A 24676-nucleotide genomic window follows, 5' to 3' on the forward strand; every position below is an offset into this window, starting at 1 on the left:
CACTGTCCCAGAAATTCTGTTTCATCTTTTCTTAGTTCTATACTTCTAATCATCAGCATGATCAATATCCCTTATTTTTCTGAGTTATTCGAATATCAACTACTTGCAACTGATATAAGAATTAGTAACTACTGAATTCTCCCAAGTAGGCTATTACAACAAGTTCAGGTACCTTAAGAAAGTTGTCAGGTACACATCCAAAGTTCCAAGTAGTAATTATTCACAAAATTATAGATAAACGTCTAGTATACTCCTTTCTGATACTCCGGCTCGCAAAACTCTCCTCCGAGATCATCACAAGCCTCTGCAGGGAAGACCCTGCAACAATTATCAGGATAAAACGTTTATTAGTTTACCATCATAGAAGAAGTTAAAAGATGAGTTGGTTTAACGCTGTTACTGTGATCTTACGTCTTGGGGCTGTCATACTCTAGATAATCTCTATCCTGCAGCTCTTTAACAGTTTTGGCTGCGGTGCTCTTCTCTTGTGGTTCAAGCTTCACTTCAGGATACATTTCGGCATCACAAGCATCTCCTCCGACAGTCTCACAAGCCTCTGCTGGAAAAACCCTGCAAATTTCACCATTAACTGTGCTTCATGCTTGATGAGAGACAATCAGAAAATACCTAAACCAAGGAGAGAAAATTTCTGGATTGACTTACGAAGTTGCATTGGAGCTGTAATCAACTGTTGAAGGATCGGAGGTCACATTATTGGCCGCCTTGAGCAGGGGGTATCTCGAAGATTTTGCCCTTGGAGTAGTGGACCTACACGGCAAGACCAGGGACTTGGTGGTGGTGGTCGGTGTTAGAAGGGCAAGGAGTGATGGTGGTGAGAGCTGTAGTGTGGCCTGCATTCTGATAAAACTGATGGTTTCTGTGAGAAACTGGTATGCTGCTTTCGGAAGATCAAGGTTCCGAGATGTAATATATGATCAGCTTGACCAATGAGACAATGAGTCAATGACTTGTATGGATAAGGTGGCAAGATATTTTCTGAGTGAGGATAAGATTTGAATTATCTGCTTATCATGGTGTGAAGACCTTGAGAGGTGCCCATCAACTCGGATTTTTCTATCAAAATACTTTCTATTCCTAATTTTCTAAATTAGAAATGTTTTCAAATTGTGTTCTTATCAATGTTAAATCATTAGCAAAATTAGAATGAGTGCCCATGTTCATGCTCACGTCCATGCAAGCGAGGCTAATAACGTAAGTGAGGCTAATAGTGTGTCTACAAGAGTCCTAAAGATTTTGTATATTTTTCCAATCTCATAGGAACCAACCCAAGAATTTTCTCCTGAAAAATATAAAATTTATCTAACACCATGATTCTTCATCCAAAATTATAGAGACTAGCACACAGATTTTTTGCCAAAATTGCAATATTTTTATTTTTTCACTAAAATCTTATCACCCTTAAATCATGATTTTTGAGCAATTTTCAAAACTGATGGAACTCAAAAATCTCAAATTAATTTTTTTTAATGATTTTTCAAAATCAGAAAATCAAGAAAAATCATAAAATCAAAATTTGAGTCGAGAGTTTTGCGGTCCGTCACTTGGAGTAGCTCTTGAAAATCATGTTTAACCTATGCCATCAAAGAATTTCAATTAAAAAAAAAATTGTTGATCAAATTCAACACATTTTGACATGCTATGGGTTTACTACTTTAGGCATGTCATGAGTCCAAGCAGCGTCCAATTGAGAGAGAGAGAGAGAGAGACTCAAAAATCTCAAATTAATTTTTTTTAATGAATTTTCAAAATCAGAAAACCAAGAAAAATCATAAAATCAAAATTTGAGTCAAGAGTTTTGCGGTCCGTCACTTGGAGTAGCTCTTGAAAATCATGTTTAACCTATGCCATCAAAGAATTTCAATAAAAAAAAAATTGTTGATCAAATTCAACACATTTTGACATGCTATGGGTTTACTGGTTTAGGCATGTCATGAGTCCAAGCAGCGTCCAATTGAGAGAGAGAGAGAGAGAGTAACACTTTCGGAAATTCATTCTACTATTTTCTTGAAGATTTAGATGCTCGTTCCACGACCTTGAAGTGAATGGTATTACCTTCGGAAATCCATTCTACTATTTTCTTGAAGATTTAGAGACTCGTTCCACAACCTTGAAGTGAAGAGTATCACCATGTTATTCCATTGCACCACTTTGTTCATAAAGTCTCGATTTTATCCTCAAATTATTGCCCAAGTGACATGTCCTCCAATGCTGAGTATTTTTTCCAATTTAACTTTGGAAAAAGCAAATTACTCTTACCTATAAAACTTGTCTTGCATGGTGACTAAAAATGTTTCAATCAACATATGATATCTAGAAATCAAGTACAATATTACTGTTCGTTACTTTAAGATTGAAATCATTGAATGGGGAGTGTTTTTAAACAAATGTGGGAAAATACCCCCAGGTCATTTCCCCATACAGAGGGACATGAACTGACCTCAAAATATTTAATTACTGCAACTTTCAGTTCCATAATTCCATTTCACATGTCTATGAAATTGTAATACGAGACTAATAAGAAGCCAAGAACACCAGTCACACCACCAATACTTGGCATTATGGCCAAAAGCATTGCTGCATTCACAGCTGGAAGTGGTTACCTCATCTTGTTTTACTCCCCTCATGCTTTTTAACCCCCTTTTTTTTTTTTCCCAGGCATGCTAGCTTTGGCCCCAGATGCATGAGCTGCCTAGTTTCTCAATTACCAGGGCCACCACATACTTTTCCCTCCAGACTTTACCTGGTATACTCACATGTGGTGGATTCATTTTTTGACAATACTTTAGGCAAAGACAAACTAAATTAATACCGGCTTCCAGAACAGAATCATGAGGATCACAGCAAGAAAGTGAAAAAGAAACTTGCAAAGATGAATAACATAAGTAGGGTTATCAAATGACTGAGATGCTCATGTTAAAGTCATGGCTAGTGAAGAAAAAAATGAAGCAGTTGGAAAAATAAGAAGCTTGATTCTATGCTTTAGAAGTTGTGCATTTACACATAGTAATGGTGACTGCGGCAGAAGTCTGGTGAATTGTCTAATCTTGGGTTAAAAGGGCCCAATTCAAAAAGTTTTGTCCGGAAAAAGCAATCGGAAAAACCCTACCATCATTAGGAAGTGAAAACACAATAATGGAGAAAGTGTCCCACATGGGTTGATCTGGTCATTGTTACTCTAAAGTTGAAAGTGTCCCCGACTGACTTGCAGCTTCTTCACTCGCAGCCAATATACACATAATACACCAGGAAGCATACAATTCTTAAAAGAAATGTGCAGATTTGGACCAAAACCTGAAGCAAATATTTCTGGAGTCTAGTTCCCCTAAATCTACAGAAACAGGAGCTTCAATCAAAATACTTACATTTGCTTTAAAAACTGTGCAGTTGGGTTAGCATGTGAACAAGTTCATCACTTGAGGGTCTTTCTGCTGGCACATCTGATAAGCATACGACAGCAATTCTCACCGCCATTAACATTTCATCTTCCTCTCCTTCTTCCCCAATAAGGCTCTTATCTAACGCTTCCCGTGCCTCCCCTGCATGCTGCAAGTGCCGCAGCCAGCGTCCTAAACTTCCTCCGCTAGATGTTTCCCCAAAGAAGGGATCAGTTGGGTCTCTACCAGTTAGTAAAACTCCCAATATCATCCCAAAGCTGAAAATGTCGCTCTTATCAGTGTACCTGTTGAAATAGATTATAGGTGACATCAGTAAAAGAACATATCTGATTCGATAGAGAATGTCCCAATTTTATTGGTTCTTCCATCCAACCTTCCTTCAGAAGGGAGGAGGTTTCTTCAAAATTAGCAATTTAGCACACTACAACCTGGTAAGTTCATATATCTAATATGATGAAAATTGCAATGCAGCTAAGCTCTCATATAGCATGGTAGACAACTGCTACAAACAAAAGTCCATAACCCCAAGTTTGAGAAGGCCTTAAATCTTAACAAGTTATAAAATTCATTGTAGAACCCTAAGTTATGAAATTGATATTTACTTCCTGAGTAAGAAAAAAAATGTATTGGAAGAGAGCAGTCTGTTCTCCGGCACAAAGTAGAACAAAGCACGAAAAAGAAAGTGGGGCTTCAATCCTAAGCTATCCAAATCCTTCCCCAAACTTCAGCCCTCAATCAACATACGAGAAGTGGAATACCAAACTCTTGTAAGTATTCTAAAAGCAAAGAACTTGGTGGGAGATACGGACACATATTATCAGAAAAACTCATCTCTCGAGTCCTAAAACCCAATTACTACTAGTCCGATATATATATCAGCATAGCTACCTGAATAAAACTGCACCAGTAATTGTAGAGAACATTAATATTATCAATTTTGGGACATGTCAGAGTTTCGATGAGTGTACCTGTCATTCTGGAAACACTCTGGAGCAGTGTAACCAGATAATGCCCCATCCAAATGGGGAGTGAGCTTAGCCAACCCATAATCTCCCAACCTCGGTTCAAACTCAGCATCCAACATAACATTTCTCGGCTTCAAGTTGTTATGCATAATCTGAGGCACATATGCATGAAGATACTGAAGCCCCTTAATCACCCCAACTGCAACCCGAAGCCGAACCTCCCAACTGAGCTGCAACTGATTCTCCCTAACTCTATTCATAGCATCCTCCAGGCTCCCATTGGGCACAAAATCATAAACCAAAGAGAACCTATCGTGCTCGCGAACATAAGCCCTCAAACTCATCAAATGCCTGTGTCTCAGGCCAGCAAGCACTTCCAGCTCCTGCTGTATCCTTCTCTTGGCAGACTTGCTCTGAGCCTCGGGTGAGCCACACTCCGAAAAGGGCTCCAGCTGCTTCACTGCAATAATGAGCCCATTGTCAAGCACAGTCCTGTAGTACTTGCCATTTGGGCTCGAACCAAGCAACTGATTCTCACTCGCCAGTGCTAATTGGAGCGTTTTCGGAGCGATTTTCGGGGAGAAAATTACAGGGCCCTTGAGAATTGGGGTTCTGCTAATGTAGCGAACAAAGCAGTGGACAATGAAAGCAGAGATAAGAGCAAGTATGAGTCCGGTCAATACTCCCAACACAAGACTAAGAATGATTCTTTCAAGCTCGTTGTTCTTGGAGTGAGGGTGGTTTGACGGCGATGGAGGCTCAGTTTCTAGGCACTGAACAGTTGAGCAGAATAGGAATAGCAGAAGCAGAAGCAGCCTAGTGATTCTAGACTTCAAATTTGAAGTACTTGTTCCTCTACCCATTGGAGTGAAACAACAAAGCCACAAATCTCTCAAAAGTTGCAAGACAGTGAAAGCAAAGGAAGCAAGTTTCACAAAAAGTTAAACTGAAACCCACATGTTATAGTACCACCACAAAGCCAAGAGAGAGAGCTTGAAGCTAAACAAATAAAACCCAGATGAAAATGAACAAGACCACCACCACCACCACTAAAGCTCTCAGCTTTTGTCTCAAAAAGCTGAAATCTTTGAGCCTTTGTTTTTTCAAGGCTTTAACCTCCGTGGAGATTGGAGACGCAGAAAATGCAACCCAGTCCACCAGTGCTTAAAAGTGCAGAGAAAACCCATGAGAGAGAAGCTTCAAGTAGGCTTGAAGTAGGAGGAATATCACCTAAAAATCGAATTGTTCTGGAATTTTCTCTCAAGAAAAGACGCAAAGAATCATATATTTCGTCACCTATTCGCATCTTTTACCTCTCCAACAACCCATCATCATCATCATCTACACTCCTTATCTCCGACTCTTTTACCATATCAAAAATATTACCAGTACCAAAAAAAACCCAACCCAAAATGGTCGCCAAAGAAATATGAAAAGAAAGAGAGAGTTGGACTTGCCAATCCCTTACTCGTCCTAATACTACTACCCAGTACCCACTATTATTGTCCCTCAAATTTTTCGAAATAGAAAACAAAAAAAATCTCTCTCTCTCTCTCAGAGGCTCCCCTGTTTTTTTTTTTTTTTTCTTCTTTTCTCTCTCTCTCTCTCTCTGACCACATGAGAGAACTGGGCTTCCCGCCTTTGGGACTACAGAGAGTGCCCGTACTGAAGTGGGGCCCATGAGGCCACGTTGGCTCTGTGTCGCTATCACGAGGCCGAAAGCGAAACATCGAACTGTGTGAGAGACAAGGAAAGGGAGGAAGGAGAAGGCCGAGTCGATATCCACCGTCGGTTTCTGGGTTGTGGGAGGAGATCGCGACCGTTGAGAAAGAACCAATAGGGGAATTTATTCTGGTTGTTAACAATGGATTTACAGGTACCAAGTAGAAAGTGTGTATTTGTTTTTTTTTTTTTTTTTTTAATGAAAGTTTTAAGGAATTGAAATGTGGAATGTTTTGTAGGGTGGAAATGGAATAATCTTTTAGGGTTTGCTGGGTCGTCGTCCCATTGGATGGTTGGTTGGTTTCCAGTGTTTTCTAATTCTACCCCCCATCATAGGTCTCGAAACAAGTGAAAGACCTAACACGCGTGCACGTGTGGCCAGGGTTTTTCACCACCCTCCTTGCCATCCTATTTCAGTATTTCTACAAGAAAAACCCTAAATACTTCTCAAAAACATTGAACAATAGACCCAAGTAAAACTAAAATGTTGTGTGTTTTGAACAAATGTATTGGTTTTTGACTTTCCGGTTTGTGTCAAGGGACGCTAATTTTGTTGCTGATACTTGTGCAGATTTAGGGCATCAGCGAAAATGATTCAAAGCACCCTTCTTGAGAAAGTTTTCTCTGCTTTCAATTTTTGAATATTTCTCTAAAAACGACCTTGTTAAAAGCACGTCGATGCTTTTATAAAAAATTTAAGTCTTTTATGTTAAAGTACTTGAAGTGCTTCTTTTAAAAGCGCTTTTATCGATTCCAAACAATGAAGAGTTTCTCTCCTGACTTTCTTTTCCTTCATGAAATAGAGAACAAAAGAATCATTATGTAGCGGTTGAGTAAAGACTAACGTTATCACCAGTTTCAAATATTTGAAAACAAATTGCGGAAAGCAGTACCATTTGACTTGCAGAAGCAAAGCATACCAACTACGCGATAATTTGTTTGCTACATTAGTACATTTGAATGATAAGCCAAGAACGTAACATCACAGGATTCACATCTTGACTTGCAGAGGTGTCAGTCCAGACATTTCATTAATTCATTTTGTTGTATAGTTCGCGGTGGGTGGGATTTGATAATTGAAATTCATTGCATTGTACTTTGACATTGATACCTAAATCAGGAAATTGACACTGAAACTTCACAAATTTGTTACTTTCTGCACTGGTTTTTCTATTCGATTTTGCAAAGATAATAATAGGAAAAAAAATTGGTAGCAGAAGTGGTTCTTTTCATATTACTTTCATCTTCCCCCTAAACCTATAAATAACAGGGTTGATCATTTGTGCATTCAAACACACCCACAAAAAAAAAAAAAAAAAGAGCTTCACTAGAACAAATAATGTACAAATACACAATGGCCTAAACTAAATCGGTAAGTCCTCGCAACTTCGCAAGTAAGGAAGCAGAAAACTGAATAAACAAAAGACAACACCATTACAGACCCCCTCAGCTGAAAGCTACCGGAGGCTTTCGGCTCAGACCACCTGAGCCATCTTAAGTTCCAACCCTTGATAACCATTTTCAACTATGCCCTCATGGCCCATAGGGCAGGCATGCCATCCTACCACTCTCGAAACCCATAAAACACTGACACTTCATACAAAGGAGAACCAGCTCTCAAGTTTATGAACTATAATTATACAATGCAATACCTTTGTTTCTATTAATGGGACCATTCAGCATCAATGTAGTTTCCCTTTGGGTGGTTCCTAATTTGATATCTTATCCACGGGAGTCTGATAATATAGAAAGGACCTCGCCATCATCAAAGTTCGACTCAACTGCCAGCTCAAGGGGGGTTTTACCTTCCCCATTTAGTGCTCGTGGATCCGCTCCCCTGTAGATGCAGTAAAATCCCTCAGTAGCAGATCATAAATAAGAGGTAAAAACACAGCATTCTAACTAAAATTGATGACAAACTAAACAAGAAACATTTGAACTATGCACAAATGGTATAACTGAATAACAAAATTTGCTTCATGTAACCATGAAATATAGGCACCTTGTAAGAAGCAATTTTGCAAATGTGTTTCTGCCCTTGAGAATACATCGGTCGAGTGGTGTTTGACCTCTTGAATCAGTCGCATTTACATTTGCTCCATATTGTAGGAGCAGTTCAAGCATACCAATGTCTGCAGTTTCACAAGCAAGGTGAAGAAGGGTGCACCCGTCGAGATCCTCCATAGCCTGGACTTCACTTGTACCACTCAAGTTTGAAGAACTACCAGAAGACCTCTCCAATGAATCCCCAGCTAAGCAGCTAGAGCTTTGGTCATGGCTAGTCTGCTCTTGCATCAGCATTACTTTTGCAAGGGTTAAGGAAGAGCCACACGAGGCTTGCTCATACACCGCATTCACGTCTGGTTCAGAATTAACAATGTGACGATACACAGCTTTCTTGTCATTAGCACGAACACCCTCCCAAATCTGTTGTGCCACTAAATGAGTATACTGTCCATCCTTTGGCCTCCTTACAAAAAGCTTGTCTGCGTACTATGATCAAAATAAAGCACACATATAAGTCAGTAGTTCTAAAGGAGTCCGAAATTTTCAACTATAGCAGGTAACATGGGGAGATCAGTTAGTTGCAGATATTTTTAAACATATTCATTTTGCAATTATCTTATATGATAAGCCTATTTAAGCTGATCAAAATGAATTCAATTGAGCCTAATCCAGATAAAAGAGGAAAAATACACATAATTCTATGCCATTATTCTACTGCCCTTCTTGCATGATGCCAAAAACACAATACTTAAAAGTAACAAGAACGAGGATAATAAGTATGTCCTAAAAGCTGAAAAGGGTTTGTAGTCTCCAATTACTCTTCAGTCTTCATATCTTAGAGTTGACCAAACATATTTCTTGCAACTGGGCTGACATTCTCAAACCTAGCATTGAATACTTGCATTGTTAGCCATTAGACCATAAGAATTAAAATCTCTTGATATATGAAGTTATCTACTCTGAATTTAACTTGCTTAGGGTTGGGTGGACTGGGGACTTAAAATAATAATAATAATAATAATAATAATAATAACAACACGGCCCCCTAGTAATAATAATAATAAAATATCTACACCTATACATCCACACATATCTAACGTATTGCAAAAATGTCAGTGATTGCTTCTGTTTTGAAGTATCCACTGTTAAGAAAGAAGCATGATTAAGTTGGAGGACGTACCTTTGCATGAATGAATTTCTCCTTTACCGATATTGAATCAGTCTGATTGGGTTTGCTGATAAAAACTAGCTGTGTTTTATCAGATTTATGTGACCTTCACAGGAAGAATACAAGTGAATGTTTACAACTGTCAAGTAAAGAAGAGTTGTATAAGATTACTTGCATGAACTGTAACAGAGAATCCCTACCCTGTGGCTATAAGATCAAGCTGAAAAGCACTTCTTGATTGCAAAAGTTCCTCCCAGACAGAGTTTGCAAAGGCATTACCCAATGACTGAAACAAATTAATGACAGAAGGCTCCCATACTTTGACATCCAGTGTCAGAGACCTTACCTGCAGTAAAAGTCACCAAGAACAAGTTCCCAGAAATAAGCAACCAGTACATATCTCTGTTTTTCAAAGGACCAGTAACATATATGATTACCATGTCCACTTTCCCCCAGTTGTAAACAAAAATTATCAAATCAGGACTTTACAGTCTACCAAGTTATAAAAATCGTCTCACAAAATCTAGTTATTTCCAACATATCATAGTTTTCTTTTACCAAATCTATTTGTATAGATAATGAATCGTACTACATTTGTACTGACAAATCATCATTGAAACAATGCAAATTGTGGGAAAATATTTTAACATGCCACTTGAACGTTTGCAAACTCCATTCAAACTTCAAAGCCCTTTCTAGATGAAATCTAATTATGTTGATAATCAAACCACAATACTGAATCCTTTATGAGGAAGGGTTCTTTGGACTCCCAACTATGCATACCGAATCAAGCAACAAGCACAGACACAACTTGTTGGTTATTTGACAAGCAAATGACAAAACAATTGTTTAAAGAAAGCATGCCCAAGACCATGAAAGAAAGAATTGTACTATTAACCTTTGAGATATGAACACCAAGATTACGATGAACACCAGAACATTCGATGCAAACAAGAACGCCAAGATTTAATGATGCCCAATCTGGCTCAGGGGCACCACAATCAGCACATTTATCATTCCCACATACTCGTCGTAGAGTGTCAATTGTCTTCTCACTTCTTAAAGAAGACCGTTGCTGTTGCGAACTTCTTAATTGGCGGTGGTCAGCATTATTCAGGCTTCTGTCCGATGCAAGTTCTTCAACTGCAGTGTGATCAAAATCAGAACTCTCAAACGAACTACTCTCACTGGCAGAACGACGATGGCTTCCCATGGGACTAGCAGGCAGAAACTGAAACACAATTGAATCAAAATCATCAACACAGCCATGAAATCAATGGCCACATATTTGATTATGTGAAAACTTCTGAATAATTACCCTCTCAGGAGCCTGAGAGCTAAGTAATGAAGCAATAACCCCCGTTATCTTTTCAATCCAATCCATTTGATCAAGTGCGCTCTCTGCCTGCACTGACAAGCATAAATAAATATCATTACAAGAACTACAATACTACAGTAACCATCAATCATTCACCTTGCAGGCAGAATCACAATCAAAACATTGGTTAGAAACTATATAAGAACTTAAGTCCAAGTCCATAAGGCCAGCTAAAGTGAATCGAACCTGCAAAGTATAGTTCTTTGTTGGTGAAATGATCCTGAAACAAAATCTTAGGTCCGACTGGTCAGCGTCAACTTTGATTGTTGATGTAAGCAGATTCACTGTGTGATGAGCAACAGATTTCTCATCATGCACTCCACCATGATAATGAGAAGAAAGCCAGCGACTCAACAGTCCAGAACCAAGCTCAGAACTATTCCTCTGACCAGAAAGTTGACTACCAGAGCCCTAGAAGATAGAGACAACAAAACAAACGAAAATTTGATATTAACATCAAGCCCAGGAAAAACTTCAACCCTTTTGCCTCCAAATTATTTCTTGAGCAAATCACTTACAGATGATTTGCTGATTTGTTTCCGATAGTAATAGAGCATTCCTCGGCTATCAAGTACAAAAAATCTTCTTTTCCAGTCACCCCTCAAGTTTGAGGACCTCTTTGAGAGATAACCTTGCCTAATGGTTTGAACCTGATTAATGATAATTGTTAAATTCTTATTGTATTTTATGTACAGATAAAAACAAATAAATAAATATAATTGATATCAAATTAATCAATAAGAGCAGTATATAAACCTTTCCCTTTGCAGCAGATTGCATAACAGCCTCGATCATTTTATGTGAACTTCTACCAATAGCTTGTATCCCATCTCCATTAGGAGACCCATTAGAACCATTGGACGACCACCTACTCTCTCTATCGACCTGTCTTTTGTAATCTTGCATCCTTTCATTAAGAGCTGCCTGTTCATAGTTGGATCTTTCTCTTGACTGTTGAGCATAAGTCAAGACCTGAGAATAATACAAGTCCCAATTTTCAATGATTCTCATTGCAAACAGAAGAGAATTAATATTTGACAAAATATACACACATGTCCAACAAACCTGATTAATATAGGGTTCCATTTGATGCAACAACTCATAACCCTACACATGGAAAAAGGCTTGAGATTGGTATACTAGCAGAAAGCATGTGAAAATGACAGAAAACCTGCCTTTCAATCCACACACCTGTTTGAAGTAACGAAGATGGGCATCCATTGTCCCACTGACCGCTTCCAGAAACTCAAACCTCTTTTTTGCTTCAACAGTAGAAAGAGCAGTTACCTGTAAATAAAAGATTCCTCATAAGGTCTCAATCTATGGGATCATTGATTGCCAAGACAACAGGAACAACAAATACTTACAAGACTAAAACGAGCTTGCTCAAATGTAGACCTTGCATTATGAAGCTCCTGGAGTATCTCTTATTTGTGTTAGATGCTGAATAATGGTGAATTTCTAATACTATAGAGGACTACAGATTAAAACTAGGAGTTCATAGTACCTCCTCTACCATGGTGGCTACATCATTCCTTGTTCCTTTTCTCAGTGAGAGAAATTTTTCGCGAGCCTGCAGTAATATAAGCATCAAACTACATAAGCAGAACTTTACATTATTCTCATATTGTTACACTAATCTAACTATAGCAGCAACATCTATCACATGTCAAGTTAAATTCTTAAAACCATAGGCCATTGTTGCAGACTTGTACTCCTGTATCAAGGTATATGGAATTCCCAGACTATCCATCGATAAACAATGTCACCAGAGTTCTGTCATCTGTGTTGCAGACAAACAGAAATGTTTCTGGTGGATTTCTGCTGAATGTTAACTAGCCTCATGAACTATCTTACAGGCCTAAATGGATGAGTAAACTTATAGGCATACCTCAGACTCGATCAGGACATTAAGAAGATAAAAAGAATGTATTCCTACAATTGTCGGAGATTCCACTCATGTGAATGTTGGCAATTTTTTTTCTACAACTGCTCGTTCCAAATTAGAAATTTTAAAAACGACAAAAAGCTCCTTATATACAGGGAAGCCACACAAGAAAGGAGGTAAAATTAATTCACGACCAGAATCACACACCTGGTCATAAAGAAGGCTAGCCTTGTCAAACCGTTTTCGCGCTTCCTGCACAAAGAGAATGATCATTCAACACTAAGGCACAAATGATATTAACAAAACCAGGAGATAGACTTAAGACTGGTTATACAGAAAATGTGCACAAACCTTGACCTCATGCAAATCAAAATTCACAAATTGTAACAATCTGTCATTTAGCATATGCTCAACCTGGAAGAGAGAAAAGACAAACAAGTCATACAAGATAACTCAGGACTTGAATTAAACAATTCATCAAACAGAGCAACAAACACAGGGACTGGAAAAAGAGGAGCAACACATTTTTTATTGAAAATAAACAAAGAGCATGAAAAACATTTAAAATATGAAAGGACTACGTAAGCTAATACACATAATATAAGAAAGACATTTGTAAACAGAAGCCGCAACATAACTGCCATAACATGTATAAAGTTCAGTTCCTGTCAAAAGTAAAGTAACCTATCCAAGGCAAAAGGTTTAAAAGATATAAATGATGGTTGTCCTTTAAAAGGGAATTTATTGCAAGTCCAACGTATGAAGCAAGCATTTCAACTTGATTCAATTCATTTTCTGGAACTGCACCCAGAATATTGTGATTGGAAAAACCTAGGAAAACCGAATCAATTGGCTTATAGGATGGATTTGACATTTAGATTACAAATACAATAAAGTTAATACCTGGGAACGAAGAACTTCCTTGTATGTCCCAATTTCTCTTAATGCGATAGTAAATTTGGTCATAACAGGGCCTAAAGGATAGAACAGAGCAATCAATAAAAGTTGATGTTTGATACGCTTCAATGAAATGAAGTGCGCATATGCAAAATTAGCATATGTTAAAATAATCAATCAAGTTACTTAAGATGCCAACAAGTCAGCTTACCTCCAAAAGCAACACTAATTGGATCATTATGCCCCCCACCAAATGTTTCTAGGGCACTAGCAAAAGCAATGTCCCCATCATAAGCTTCCCCAAGACCTTCACTGCAGGCAAGGAATTGTAAGTACTTCCCTCTTAAACTCAATGTTCAAGTCTGGTAACAGCTCCCATACCGCAAAAGATGACCAGAAATGAAAAGGATGAAAAGATATCAGAAACAAGTAGGACATACGTGTATTTTCGACATCCTTTGTAAAACCTTAAACTTCTCTCCCTCAATGACTCGGCACTGTCCTCCATGCCCTGTATCTGCTTATGAGAACAACAAAAAAGCAATCAAGGACTGCATAATTCCTGTACAGTTCAAAACTAGAAACTATGTCATGAACACAGTGACTCGTACGTGTACATAACGAATATCTTCCTCCGTCCATAACGATAGATATCTGGGAATTGCCAATGGAGATAGCAACATTCTCCTTTTCATTGAATAACCATTACAGTATAACTCTATCACATGTGTCACGAAGTAAATGTGATATGGATGGGAGGGGGGGGGGCGGGACTATATTTAACAATTTCTACATTGATATCTTGAGAGTGAGTCATATTAAGTCTGCGCAGAACAGAAGCATATTTTAAAGTTGGGGTATAATATACACCATCACCATCCGATTAACCTGCAAATGTTTTCAAATGCAAAACCTCAACTTCTTCTACAGAATGCCGACCATCAAACTAATCTAAAAGCAACCGGCAATCGGTACGAAATCTTTCGATTTATTATTTCACTCTGTCTTCCAAATCAGGAAACTACAAGCGACTAATACTACTGCTAACATCACTACATTCTAATCCAACAAACAAATCAGCAATCGAAGAAAGTAGCTCAAGCTCGGAAAACAAAAGCAAATTCAGAGAGAGAGAGAGAGAGAGAGAACCAGAACCTGCTTGCGGAACATAGGAGAATCATCGAGCTTTGCGAAATGCATATTTGAAGAGCTTGATTTATCCCCAGACTTGACACCAAATGTCAATTAGCATCACACCAATGCTCCATCTTCCCCAAACAAAACCACTTCACCAGAGATCCTCACCCTCCAGCTGCATCAACTTCACCCCATTCATACCAACACAGCTCCAAACTTCTCCCAAACCAAAATTTATTCCGGCTTCAAAACCCTAGAACCACCAGTAGGACCGGCCCAAACAAAAGAGTAAAACACACAAACAAATAGAGAAGAAGAAGAATGAACCCTAAGAAAGGAAATTGAGAAACATATACATAAGGCTCTGTGAGCTTTTCTTTTCTTTTTTTTTATTTAGCTAAAGGCGTTGGGAATTGAGTGTGTGTGGGGGTCGATTTAGGCAATTTTGGATTGTTGATTAACCTGGAAATGTCGAAGAGACAGTAAGACAGACACAGTCTCTTTGATAAATGCGAAGAATAATAACACAGCACACAACCCCTTCTCTTCCCTTCCCCAAAACCCTTTCTCTTTTCTTTTCCTAATTTAATTAACCCGCAGTTTAACCGCTGGCGAAACGGCGTCGTTGAGGGGTAAAAAATCCTCGATTGCATCGGTTTCGTCCGTCGATCAGGCGCTGTGAGAGTCCTCTCTAACTTTACAGGGTACGAAAAACGAGGGCGACCGTTTCCTGTATACGCGCTTTCACTCGGCGCGTGGAGGAAACATGCTGACTCGTGGAGTGGGGGCCCGTGAGTACGGTTTCTTCATTTCTTTAATCCCGTCGTGGGAATCGGACCGTGGAGAGACGCCGGTTGCGCTCCACGCGCGTGCGCCGCGGAGTGGGGAGCGTGGGAGTGGGACTCGATTTAGATGCTTCTGGCACGCACACTCTAAGCACTTCATGGAGGTGGGGCCCGCGGATTAAATTTCCCTCCATATATCCATGCCCCGAACTGGAGTTTCGAATGGGAGAGGAAACAGAATTTTAAAATATTAATTATTATAAACAAAAAAATATTTTTAATTTTAAAAATAATAAAATACCTGACAACGAAATTGCCTCTTTTTCTCAGATCTGAAAAATTAGGGGGAAAAAATTAGGAAAATGATCTATCCCTTTTCTCAAGTGCCTAAATCAGGTGGACCATGGACCACTAGGGTGGTCCTAATGGGTACTCCTATTGATGCTCCGGCTGACCACACTTTCAAGTACAGCATTAGAATTCAAGCAACGCTATGATGGTGATTAAGACTAATTTGCTCTAAGATGTTTGGAGAATCTCTTACGCAAATTCAGGTTGAATATCGAGGTAGTCGTACTCTACAAATTTAACGGAACATAGCTTACGGAAATTCGAGTTGAATATCGGTTAGTCTTATTATTTTTTTTTTTTTAGAATAAGTTAGTTTTATTCTATAAATTTAACAGAAACATGTAATAAAAATGAGTCGACGCATTTTATGCATTGTAACGTATTATTTATTGATGCTACAACAAAAGTCTCTAGAAAATATTAAAATACATAAAAAAAATATAAGGATGAAAATGCCCAATAATGGTGAAAAAAAGGTAAAAGATCTAGCATCAACTCTCATTACTAAGGGTAACATTGAGAAAGAACAAAGCTAGATGGAACCATATCTCTTCGAGAACAATGACTTTTAATGAAAAATTATCTTTAAACATGACTTTAACTTAACATGTCCATCTTTGTCCGTATCGCATTTAAGCCTCATGGTTCTCACAATTTGGACTGAAGGATCCTAGATGCTACCAACAAGAGACAACATCACACCCACTCAGGCGAAGTTGTCAACTGTAGTTCTTCACCCAAACGAACAACTTCGTCACCAACAACTCGAACCAACCCCATCTATCACGTGAAACCAAAAACCATACGATTGAAATCTCGGATCTTTAGCACCTAAATAAAACGACATTCAACCAACCTTGATTTGATTTAAGCACGACATTGTCATATATACTCGACACGTGAGACTAGATAAGGTACTTCAATCCATCACAATACAAAATAATTGAAAATAGTTACACGTTGTATAGTTCATCCAAGTATGATATATTTTGATTATAAAATCAGTCTTACATATATTCTTTTCGATACTTATAAATAATGGTATAAATGAGTTAAACCAAACTTGTGTTATTTGTTTTTGATACTTACAAGAACAATCAGATTATTATATGTGTTAGAGTTAGTTGTGTCATTGTATGAAATTGTGGTTCGACTAATACTACCTTTTGTCTTCATAGAAAATCATCATCCTAGCCATTACAAACTCGAGATTTTTGTCCCTTGGCAGCATGTTATATATATATATATTTATAGATGAGAATTGTCACCAAATTGCCAATCTTACAACATCGACATCATCAGTGTATAGGCCCAAACGTTTAAAAGGTAAACGAGACAAACAATATAGGCATGATTGGCATAACTGCAGATGAGAGTGAGACAACAAGATTACCTTTCAATACCATTCCTCTTGTTTTGGTTAACAAGATTAGCAGCTCCGTGTTGATTTGGTATCACTTTATTTATGTCAAAGCCAGTCGCATCAATTTCCATTTCCAGCACATATATTAAGATATCTGCCTCTGTTCGTCTATAGTGCTCCCGGACCTGAGATTTTAAGTTCCCAGATAAATACTTTAAAAAAGTAGATATACAAAATGTAGGCCTAGAATTTCATGATTAATATGTTTTTTCTATAAATGTGAAAGAAATAATTTTTGGGGCCCTAAAGAAATTGTGGGTGGAAGTCGATTGGTTGAATAAGCTTATCTCATGTTTAGTTTTGTTCTAACTTCATGGTAACTAGGACTAAATCGTATCTACATATTATTGAGCACTGATTAACTGTGTCTGAGATGAAAAGAAAATCGATATTCTGAAGCACTATAAAAAATTTCTATGTGGATCAGTGAACGGTCATTAAAGCCTAATTGTATGAACGTGTACAAGAGAACACTGTGCAAAGTGAATGCTCACACAATGAGTAGCATTTTTCTTCGTGAAAAGAAGAAAAGCAAAAGAATGTGCGACTATGTATATCAGTGTGGAGATGGAACTGGCTGCACTTTTGGCTTTATGATCTTCGACCATGGCCTAGCAACGTTGTTCGCTTTTTGACCATTTCCGACTCTTTTCTGCTTCTCTCTTTTACGGTTGAAGCCCCGGCCCTTACCTTACCAGCACAATGATTAACCAATTAATTACCCAGGTAAATGACTGATAGTAAATAAATTTACCCATTTTGCTAGGGGGTCGGCAGACAAAAACTTGAATTTAACCAAGCATGTGCAACATGACACAAGCTGGGGAATCTTTGTACCAGGAATTCAGGGTTTGTGTATAATGTATATAGACATATAGTCATGTAGTGCAGTCATGATTGAGGAAAAATCATATAGAGGGATCATGGAAATGCAAGGTCTTGTTTGGCTAGACTGTATTATTTTACCTGGACTTGACTATCTTTTAAAGTAAACTGTAAGAGTAGTACTCTCTTGCAGTTACGTGATTGCTGCAGCATTTAGTTGGATTAGTGTTTCGAGTACAGAATCCAATGCTTCTTCTTCAAGAGCAAACAGTTGCCGGCATTTGACCTCTAAGAAGCATTTCATCGAACATGTAGTGTGCGCTTTAAGAAAAACAAGTACGAACAAAAATATCAATTGCATAATAATTTTGTTGAGAATGGCCGATTGCTCTGTCAACCCTTCAATTCAGAAGGACAGTAAGAGATGTGGGGGGAAAGATGTAGAAGAACAATGTCACTAGTTTGTGTTTATTGTTTAGTTGTGTTTATCTAAATATCTTTGGAGCAATTTGTCGTAGACTTAACCTCTAGACTTAAAAAAAAACAGAGTTTAACATAGTAGTGAATGTATGTTAGTGGGGTGATTTTCTTCACCCCAACTTGCACCCTCGAATCCACTAACATCTATTTTAACTTCTTTGTATAAATGTTTAATTCTCGACTTTTTCTCTCAAAACCCTAGGAGGCACATTTGGTCCTCCGTCGTCAGCATACGCCCGGTCCTACTGCACGCCCTCGTGGCGGCGTCGTCGGACAGGCCATAGTGGACCCCGTGTCCGGCAGTGGATGTTACTGGCGTAAACCCAGTCGGAGTGCAGGTTGCAGGGTGGCATCGCTATCCAAATCGCGAGGAGATCCGACCGATGATGAGCAGCGTGGGTGCGACGTCTGGCGGATGGGACTGGTGTCGTTCTCCCCAAGGCGGCAGGAGGTGGTGGCGAAGGCGGGATCCGTTGGGCCCATATAGGATCGGAGCATTTCGATCGGGTTCTGTTTAGGTTCGGGATCTGCTGGTCTTGGCGGCGATGCGTGCTGGCGTTTTGGGAAGGATGGGAGGATGGAGGAGCGGCCTGTGCTTGCTCGGTGCGGTGGCTTTGTCGCCGGTGGAGGGTCGGCGGGGGTGTTGCTTGCGGGTCGGTGGCGTGCTGCCTTCAGCAGACTCCATTCTTGGCTTGGGCGTAGTGGATTTTGGGCCTGGGCTTGGGCTCTGGGCCCAAACTCTGTTTACTTTCTGTTTTATTATTTTTCGTTATTATTAGTTAATTATGGCTATGCCAGCAATAATATCCTACATATATTATGTAGGACTAATCGGGCTAAGTGCCTGTGTATGCACTCTACGTGCCTTGTCTGCTCTAGGCCGGCGGCGAGTTATTTGTTTCGTCAAATGGGCGCTACCGCCTAGTGGCAGGGTGAGACTAAGTGTCGTCGGATTTACTTTTCGGCGGCAACATAGGAGGAAAGCTGTGCTAAAGCAGGTAATTATGCTATGTTGTACAAGGGGTACATATCGAGTTACCTTTCTGCTATGTCACTGCTATGTTAAAGCAAATGGAGTAGATATTTGGGCACTCTTTGCTAGTTGGTGCTTGTTAGAATACAAGTCTTCTGTAGAGATTTCTGATATTATTTTGGAAAATATTCTAGATGCTTATTGTAATCACTAATCAGGGGTTTAGGTTCAATGTCCCCCCCCCTTGTATTCGACAGTTTGATTAATCGAGGCTTGAGGGCAGCCGCACCAGCCCTTTATTCAAAAAAAAAAAAAATTTAACTTCTTTGTGAATAACGACAAGATAAGTTGACATTGAAAATCTAACGATTTAGAGTAAAAATATCTAAAGTTCAATATGTTTTCTAAATGAACTACTAACTTCTTTATTTAAGGCATTTTGTTGAACATTTGTCTTCATACTTTAAAGAAAATTAGCAAAACATACGGAGCTGCTAAACATTTTATTGAGTAAACATAAATTAGAGCGGGGCGAATGCGTTCACTTCACTTGATACACTCCTAAATAGGTTAGTGTAGATTTATTTTTATCTTTAAATAGTTTAATTTATTAATTATAGAGGTAAGTTTTCAAATTGGAACAACAGAACGAAAAGAGAATTGAACTTGTCTCCTTTGATCAACTTAAGCCTTTGCCATTGCTTGGCCAAAAGAGAAGACATTGCAATGATCAATCAACCAACCATCTCTTTTGGTTGAGACTTGGGGAAGAGGAGAAGCCATAATTTCAATCAAATCGAACACGTGTGATGCATTCAGTGACAACCAAGACCTATAGGACAATACAGACTCAAAAGGCAACAGATCATCGAAATTGCAATGCGAAAGATTTACGCACATAAAGAAAGAGAAAGGATGAAGAAAAATAAGCCAAAGAGAAGGAAAGGGGAGCTAAAGAGCCGACAGATAACGACATCCCATATGAAGATGGAACTAAAGTGAAACATTGTGTTGCTTTTTTGCTCTTGTACATCATCAACTAGTTTGCTTTTGGGTTTAAACTATTAATCCCCGCTTAATCAGGCTGTAATATTTCAATGTCTTGCTACTTAACCTGCGTTATCTAGCTGCTTATCTTTATTGAGATGATGATACTAATAAACTATGGTGAACCAAATTATTAGAATCTTAAAACAAGTAAAACTTACCCGATTAGCAAATGAAATGCATTGATCTGGTTTATTGAAGGACGAGTCTGGCATTGAAACCGATTACGTTCGAATCACTTTGAATGAATTCAGGAAAGTTCCGAGCTGTTGGGGATAACATAGTACAAGTGGTGATGGAATGTGAAAAAAAGGACCCTTTGCTTTTCATTGAAATGCTTTGATGATAGACAAGTGTACGATTATTTTTAGTGAGGTAGTTACGGCTTTCAATTTCGATTAATTTAGTGTAGATTTGAATTAAGAGATTTGTTTGTTTTCCTTTCTCATAATTCATAATGAAGTAACTAGAATCATATATAACACTCTTCAAAAATCAAAGTGTTACTAAAGGATGGTAGTAGGTGTATCTGGTTAATTTAGCACAGTACCCATTTGGGCAATCTTCATAAACAAAATTCTGAAGTATCAAGCATGGTAGTAGAGGGTTCTGTTGAACATGGCCAGATCATATGGGGTCCTAAAGAATCCCACTTGTCTTTCAATTTTATCTAGAGCTAGGAGAGCTGAGGCCCATTTAAGATCTGTTTCAAATCCCAGTTGGTTATACAGCCTTGTATATATTTTGTGTTTTGAGCAATTATAGTGTGACCAAATAGTCTAATTGTCCTTATTGAACTTGCAGAAGAGTCTGTTTGCATAGCTCCAAAACCCACCATTAGCTCTTACCTGGAGGTCGCATTCTCTCTTGTCATTTCTGTGTTCTCAATCATGCACAAACTCTCCTCAACTTTATGGACTATGTTTGGATAGCCCCCCAGAGATTGAGAATAGAGAAAAGTGTCACTTTAATTTCTATGTAAAGTCTTATTTTCTATGTTTGGTAACATATTATGGGTCATGAAAAAAGTGGGAGAAAAATGCAAGTCTTGATCCGTTTTATTTGCAAAGACAATAGAATGTTCCTATTAAACTAAGTAAGTGTATCGACGATGAATTTATAGGGTAAAGCTATGGTATGTTAACATTTCTCATACATCAACTATTTTTACCACTTTAAGGACTCATGTTACCACTTTGAGGACTAATATTACTATTTTGAGGACTCATATGGTAAACTAAGAAAATTTACCACTTTAAGGACTCATGTTACCACTTTGAGGACTAATATTACTATTTTGAGGACTCATGTGGTAACTAAGAAAATTTACCACTTTAAGGACTCATGTTACCACTTTGAGGACTAATATTACTATTTTGAGGACTCATTTTACCACTTTTAAGACAATTGTATGCATGTCATACGTTAACACATTGTAGAATTTTCCGAATTTATATTCCCATCATTCTAAAAAGACACATAGAAATTGATTTTTTAGACTTTCTTTCGTGAACTGGGGGCATGCAAAGTCACAACCATGATTGGTATTGGATTGAACAAGCACATCAAAGTCGAAATCGGATTTCAAAACACCTTAGGATAACCCTCCTATGAAACATATGAGATAAATTTTCAAATTTAATCTCAAAATTCTTTTCACCTTTGTTTTATAATTTTTTATCTCAAAATAATTAGGTTATGATGATCACGATTATATGTGGTGAACCAAATCATTACCCCCTTAAAGTAGGACTTACCCAAATGACCAAATAAGATTCTCTAACTTATCACCCAAAATCTTAAACTACACGAACCGGCCCAAATACTGGTACATTTTGGTGACCGGCCCAAATACTGGTACATTTTGGTGACCGGCCCAAATACTTTCCCTCCTAAAAGCTTACGATTCTGCATTATTTTGTAGTTTAGCCAAGAACAAACCTTATAGCTAAAGCTGCATTAAACTCTCAATTTCTCAAATTATTCATCTGAAATCAAATAGCCTAGTTCGTACAGTGCTCGGCGTCGTTTCCATGATCACATGCTCTGCTTGTGCCAAATTTTAGGGCTTCCCAGAGTCCCCACCCCCCCCCCCCCCCCCCTCCTTTATAAGCACACTCACTCGATCAGCTGAGACCCACAGAGCGCCACCCTAGGGTTTCTCAGAACCAAAATTTCCTCTCCATCGTCCGCCATAGCAAACAAGCTCGACGCTCCGCAACTCCCATAAGGTATGAAACTCACGACTTTGCTTTCGATTTTAGTCATATGTTCCATGACAGACATGTAAGGACTAGTTTATATAAGCTAAGTTTTGATCGATCGTTGATCTAATCTAGGAAAATCTGTGATCTGCACCCTAGGTTTTCTGTACCAGAAAAGTTATGATAGGTTTTGTCCATTCCATTGCTGGATTCTGCTAATAAAAATTGGAAAAGAGAATTTTGTGATCTTGAGTGTTATCTATTTATATATCCTTGATCAGAGTGAAACTTCATTCGTATTTTGGATTTGATGAATTGCATGGGACTTACATTTGTAATTTGTTTGAGGTTTGTTACTTTGGCATGGATCGAGTACAAAAATAAGAGCTTCTGTTGTTATGTAGTTCTAGTAATCTATGCAATCAAGTTCCTAGAGTTTATTATTGAGAATTGGAATGAAGGAATAGTGATTGATTTAATGATTTGTATGGTATTTCATACGAGTGGTAAATGATCTATATGGCATTTTTCCAGTCAAGAAGCAGGTGAATCATGTCTGGCTCTGATGATGACATAAAGTTTTCAAATGAGGACTTGAGGGGACTTGAAGTCCCACACAACGATGCACTTGTTGTGAGCATGATGGTGGCAAACACTAGGCTGGACAAGATTTTCTGTACCACGGGCTTCTCCCACAGTATCATTTATCTTTCCACTCTGAAGCGATTGGGGATCAGCAAGAAAGATCTTCGCCCCCAGAAAGAGACTGTGCGAGGTGCCTTGGGGGAAGAACACAAGTCGGTGGGGAAAGTAACTCTCAATGTCACAGCTGGTGATAGGCCCCGATTCCGTACATTCATGGTGGAATTTGTGGTGATGGACAAGCCTTCAGCATATGACATCATTTTTGGAATGAAAGGGTTAGCTGAGATGGGGGCAGTAATCTCAGGATATCATCTACTCATCCGCTTCAGGACTGAAGCTGGAATTGGAGAGGTCAGAGGAAGTCAACAGATAGCTAGAGACTGTGAGAAGGCTATCTTGGAAGAAGCAAGGCGCAAGGACCCTTCAATCAAAAAGGTGGCAGTGGTTATGTAGTTGCACAGCAGAAAGACTCCTTGGTTTGGACCCTAGTTATATTAAATCCTAGCAGTTTCAGAACTTCTATCTTTTGCTTTCATCCTAACTTTAGTGGCTTATGTGCTGGTCCAAATTGCAACATCATTTTAATTTGTGAACCCTGTTTTTGGATATTTGTGCCACTTAACCAAGTGTTCTAGATCCTTATGAATTGCGTATGCTTCATGCCGTGGAGGTTCTTTATATATTACAAATATTTGTTTAGTATTTACAACCTTATTCTGTGAATGGAATGGGAAGATTTGGCCAAAGAAGATGTTTGAGCAAATGGCTTAAATTCAGGCCCTTTGTTGGCACCTGTTTATGCCAACCACTCAAATGCTTCATAAGATATCTTCCTGATCAGTAGGCATTCCTAAGTGGAATTTTTAGATAGTTAAGCATGTTTTAACTGTTGCTATCCTTATCATTGTTACTTGCTGACTCAACCAAATGGAAGTAGCTTTGATATTCGGCAATTGCCAATTTTCTTTGGTTAATGCAGCATCTCTCTTTTTCTGCTAAAGAACTGATTAGATTTGTTCTCCCCTGGTCTACAAAAGATTGTGAACTTGATCTCTAATTTTCCATCAAGTGCAACATAAACTGGGGCTTTGAATCTGTGGTGAGTCGGATGGTTAAGAAATCTCTTCAACAACATAACAGAATTGGGTTGTGGCAACTAGTAGTTGGTCTAGTGGGTAAATAAATTCCCTTGAACAAAATGTTGAGCACACGTAGACTGTCTAGTATTAGTGATTTTCAGGATGAAACATCTTTTTGAGATGAAGACTTTAGACTGCATTTCCAAATGCTTTTCATGTCGGAAAGACCTGTGTTGGCTCCAAAAACTTGTGCAGTTGTGTGCCACATAATTGTGTGTTTATCTCG

General features: G+C 38.5%; 4 protein-coding genes across 4 annotated transcripts; 1 reads left to right on the top strand and 3 right to left on the bottom strand.

Annotated features, from left to right (window-relative positions):
- Nucleotides 1-110: 110 nt before the first annotated feature.
- Nucleotides 111-924, bottom strand: LOC133709877 (light-regulated protein 1, chloroplastic). The gene is made up of 3 exons (XM_062135815.1): nucleotides 664-924; nucleotides 412-570; nucleotides 111-318 (listed from the first exon to the last, which is right to left on the bottom strand). Exons 1-3 carry the CDS (start codon nucleotides 855-857, stop codon nucleotides 243-245), a joined length of 429 nt encoding a protein of 142 aa, XP_061991799.1. The 5' UTR covers nucleotides 858-924; the 3' UTR covers nucleotides 111-242.
- A 2046-nt stretch (nucleotides 925-2970) lies between these two features.
- On the bottom strand, nucleotides 2971-5967 carry LOC133712773 (inactive leucine-rich repeat receptor-like protein kinase CORYNE). The gene is made up of 2 exons (XM_062138883.1): nucleotides 4385-5967; nucleotides 2971-3700 (listed from the first exon to the last, which is right to left on the bottom strand). The coding sequence occupies exons 1-2, from the start codon at nucleotides 5242-5244 to the stop codon at nucleotides 3391-3393; spliced, it is 1170 nt and encodes a 389-aa protein (XP_061994867.1). The 5' UTR covers nucleotides 5245-5967; the 3' UTR covers nucleotides 2971-3390.
- A 1441-nt stretch (nucleotides 5968-7408) lies between these two features.
- Nucleotides 7409-15170, bottom strand: LOC133712771 (ADP-ribosylation factor GTPase-activating protein AGD3). Its single transcript, XM_062138882.1, has 20 exons — nucleotides 15041-15170; nucleotides 14597-14831; nucleotides 13882-13958; nucleotides 13653-13753; nucleotides 13448-13518; nucleotides 12896-12958; nucleotides 12752-12796; nucleotides 12164-12229; nucleotides 12024-12071; nucleotides 11848-11943; nucleotides 11722-11763; nucleotides 11413-11628; nucleotides 11175-11306; nucleotides 10843-11067; nucleotides 10597-10683; nucleotides 10177-10509; nucleotides 9479-9624; nucleotides 9291-9384; nucleotides 8106-8596; nucleotides 7409-7940 (listed from the first exon to the last, which is right to left on the bottom strand). Exons 2-20 carry the CDS (start codon nucleotides 14639-14641, stop codon nucleotides 7826-7828), a joined length of 2493 nt encoding a protein of 830 aa, XP_061994866.1. The 5' UTR covers nucleotides 14642-14831; nucleotides 15041-15170; the 3' UTR covers nucleotides 7409-7825.
- Nucleotides 15171-22427: 7257 nt separating this feature from the next.
- On the top strand, nucleotides 22428-24062 carry LOC133712121 (uncharacterized). The gene is made up of 2 exons (XM_062138203.1): nucleotides 22428-22693; nucleotides 23201-24062. Exon 2 carries the CDS (start codon nucleotides 23219-23221, stop codon nucleotides 23762-23764), a length of 546 nt encoding a protein of 181 aa, XP_061994187.1. The 5' UTR covers nucleotides 22428-22693; nucleotides 23201-23218; the 3' UTR covers nucleotides 23765-24062.
- Nucleotides 24063-24676: the final 614 nt, after the last annotated feature.

Source organism: Rosa rugosa, chromosome 5, assembly GCF_958449725.1.
Source record: "Rosa rugosa chromosome 5, drRosRugo1.1, whole genome shotgun sequence".
NCBI classification, from domain to species: domain Eukaryota; kingdom Viridiplantae; phylum Streptophyta; class Magnoliopsida; order Rosales; family Rosaceae; genus Rosa; species Rosa rugosa.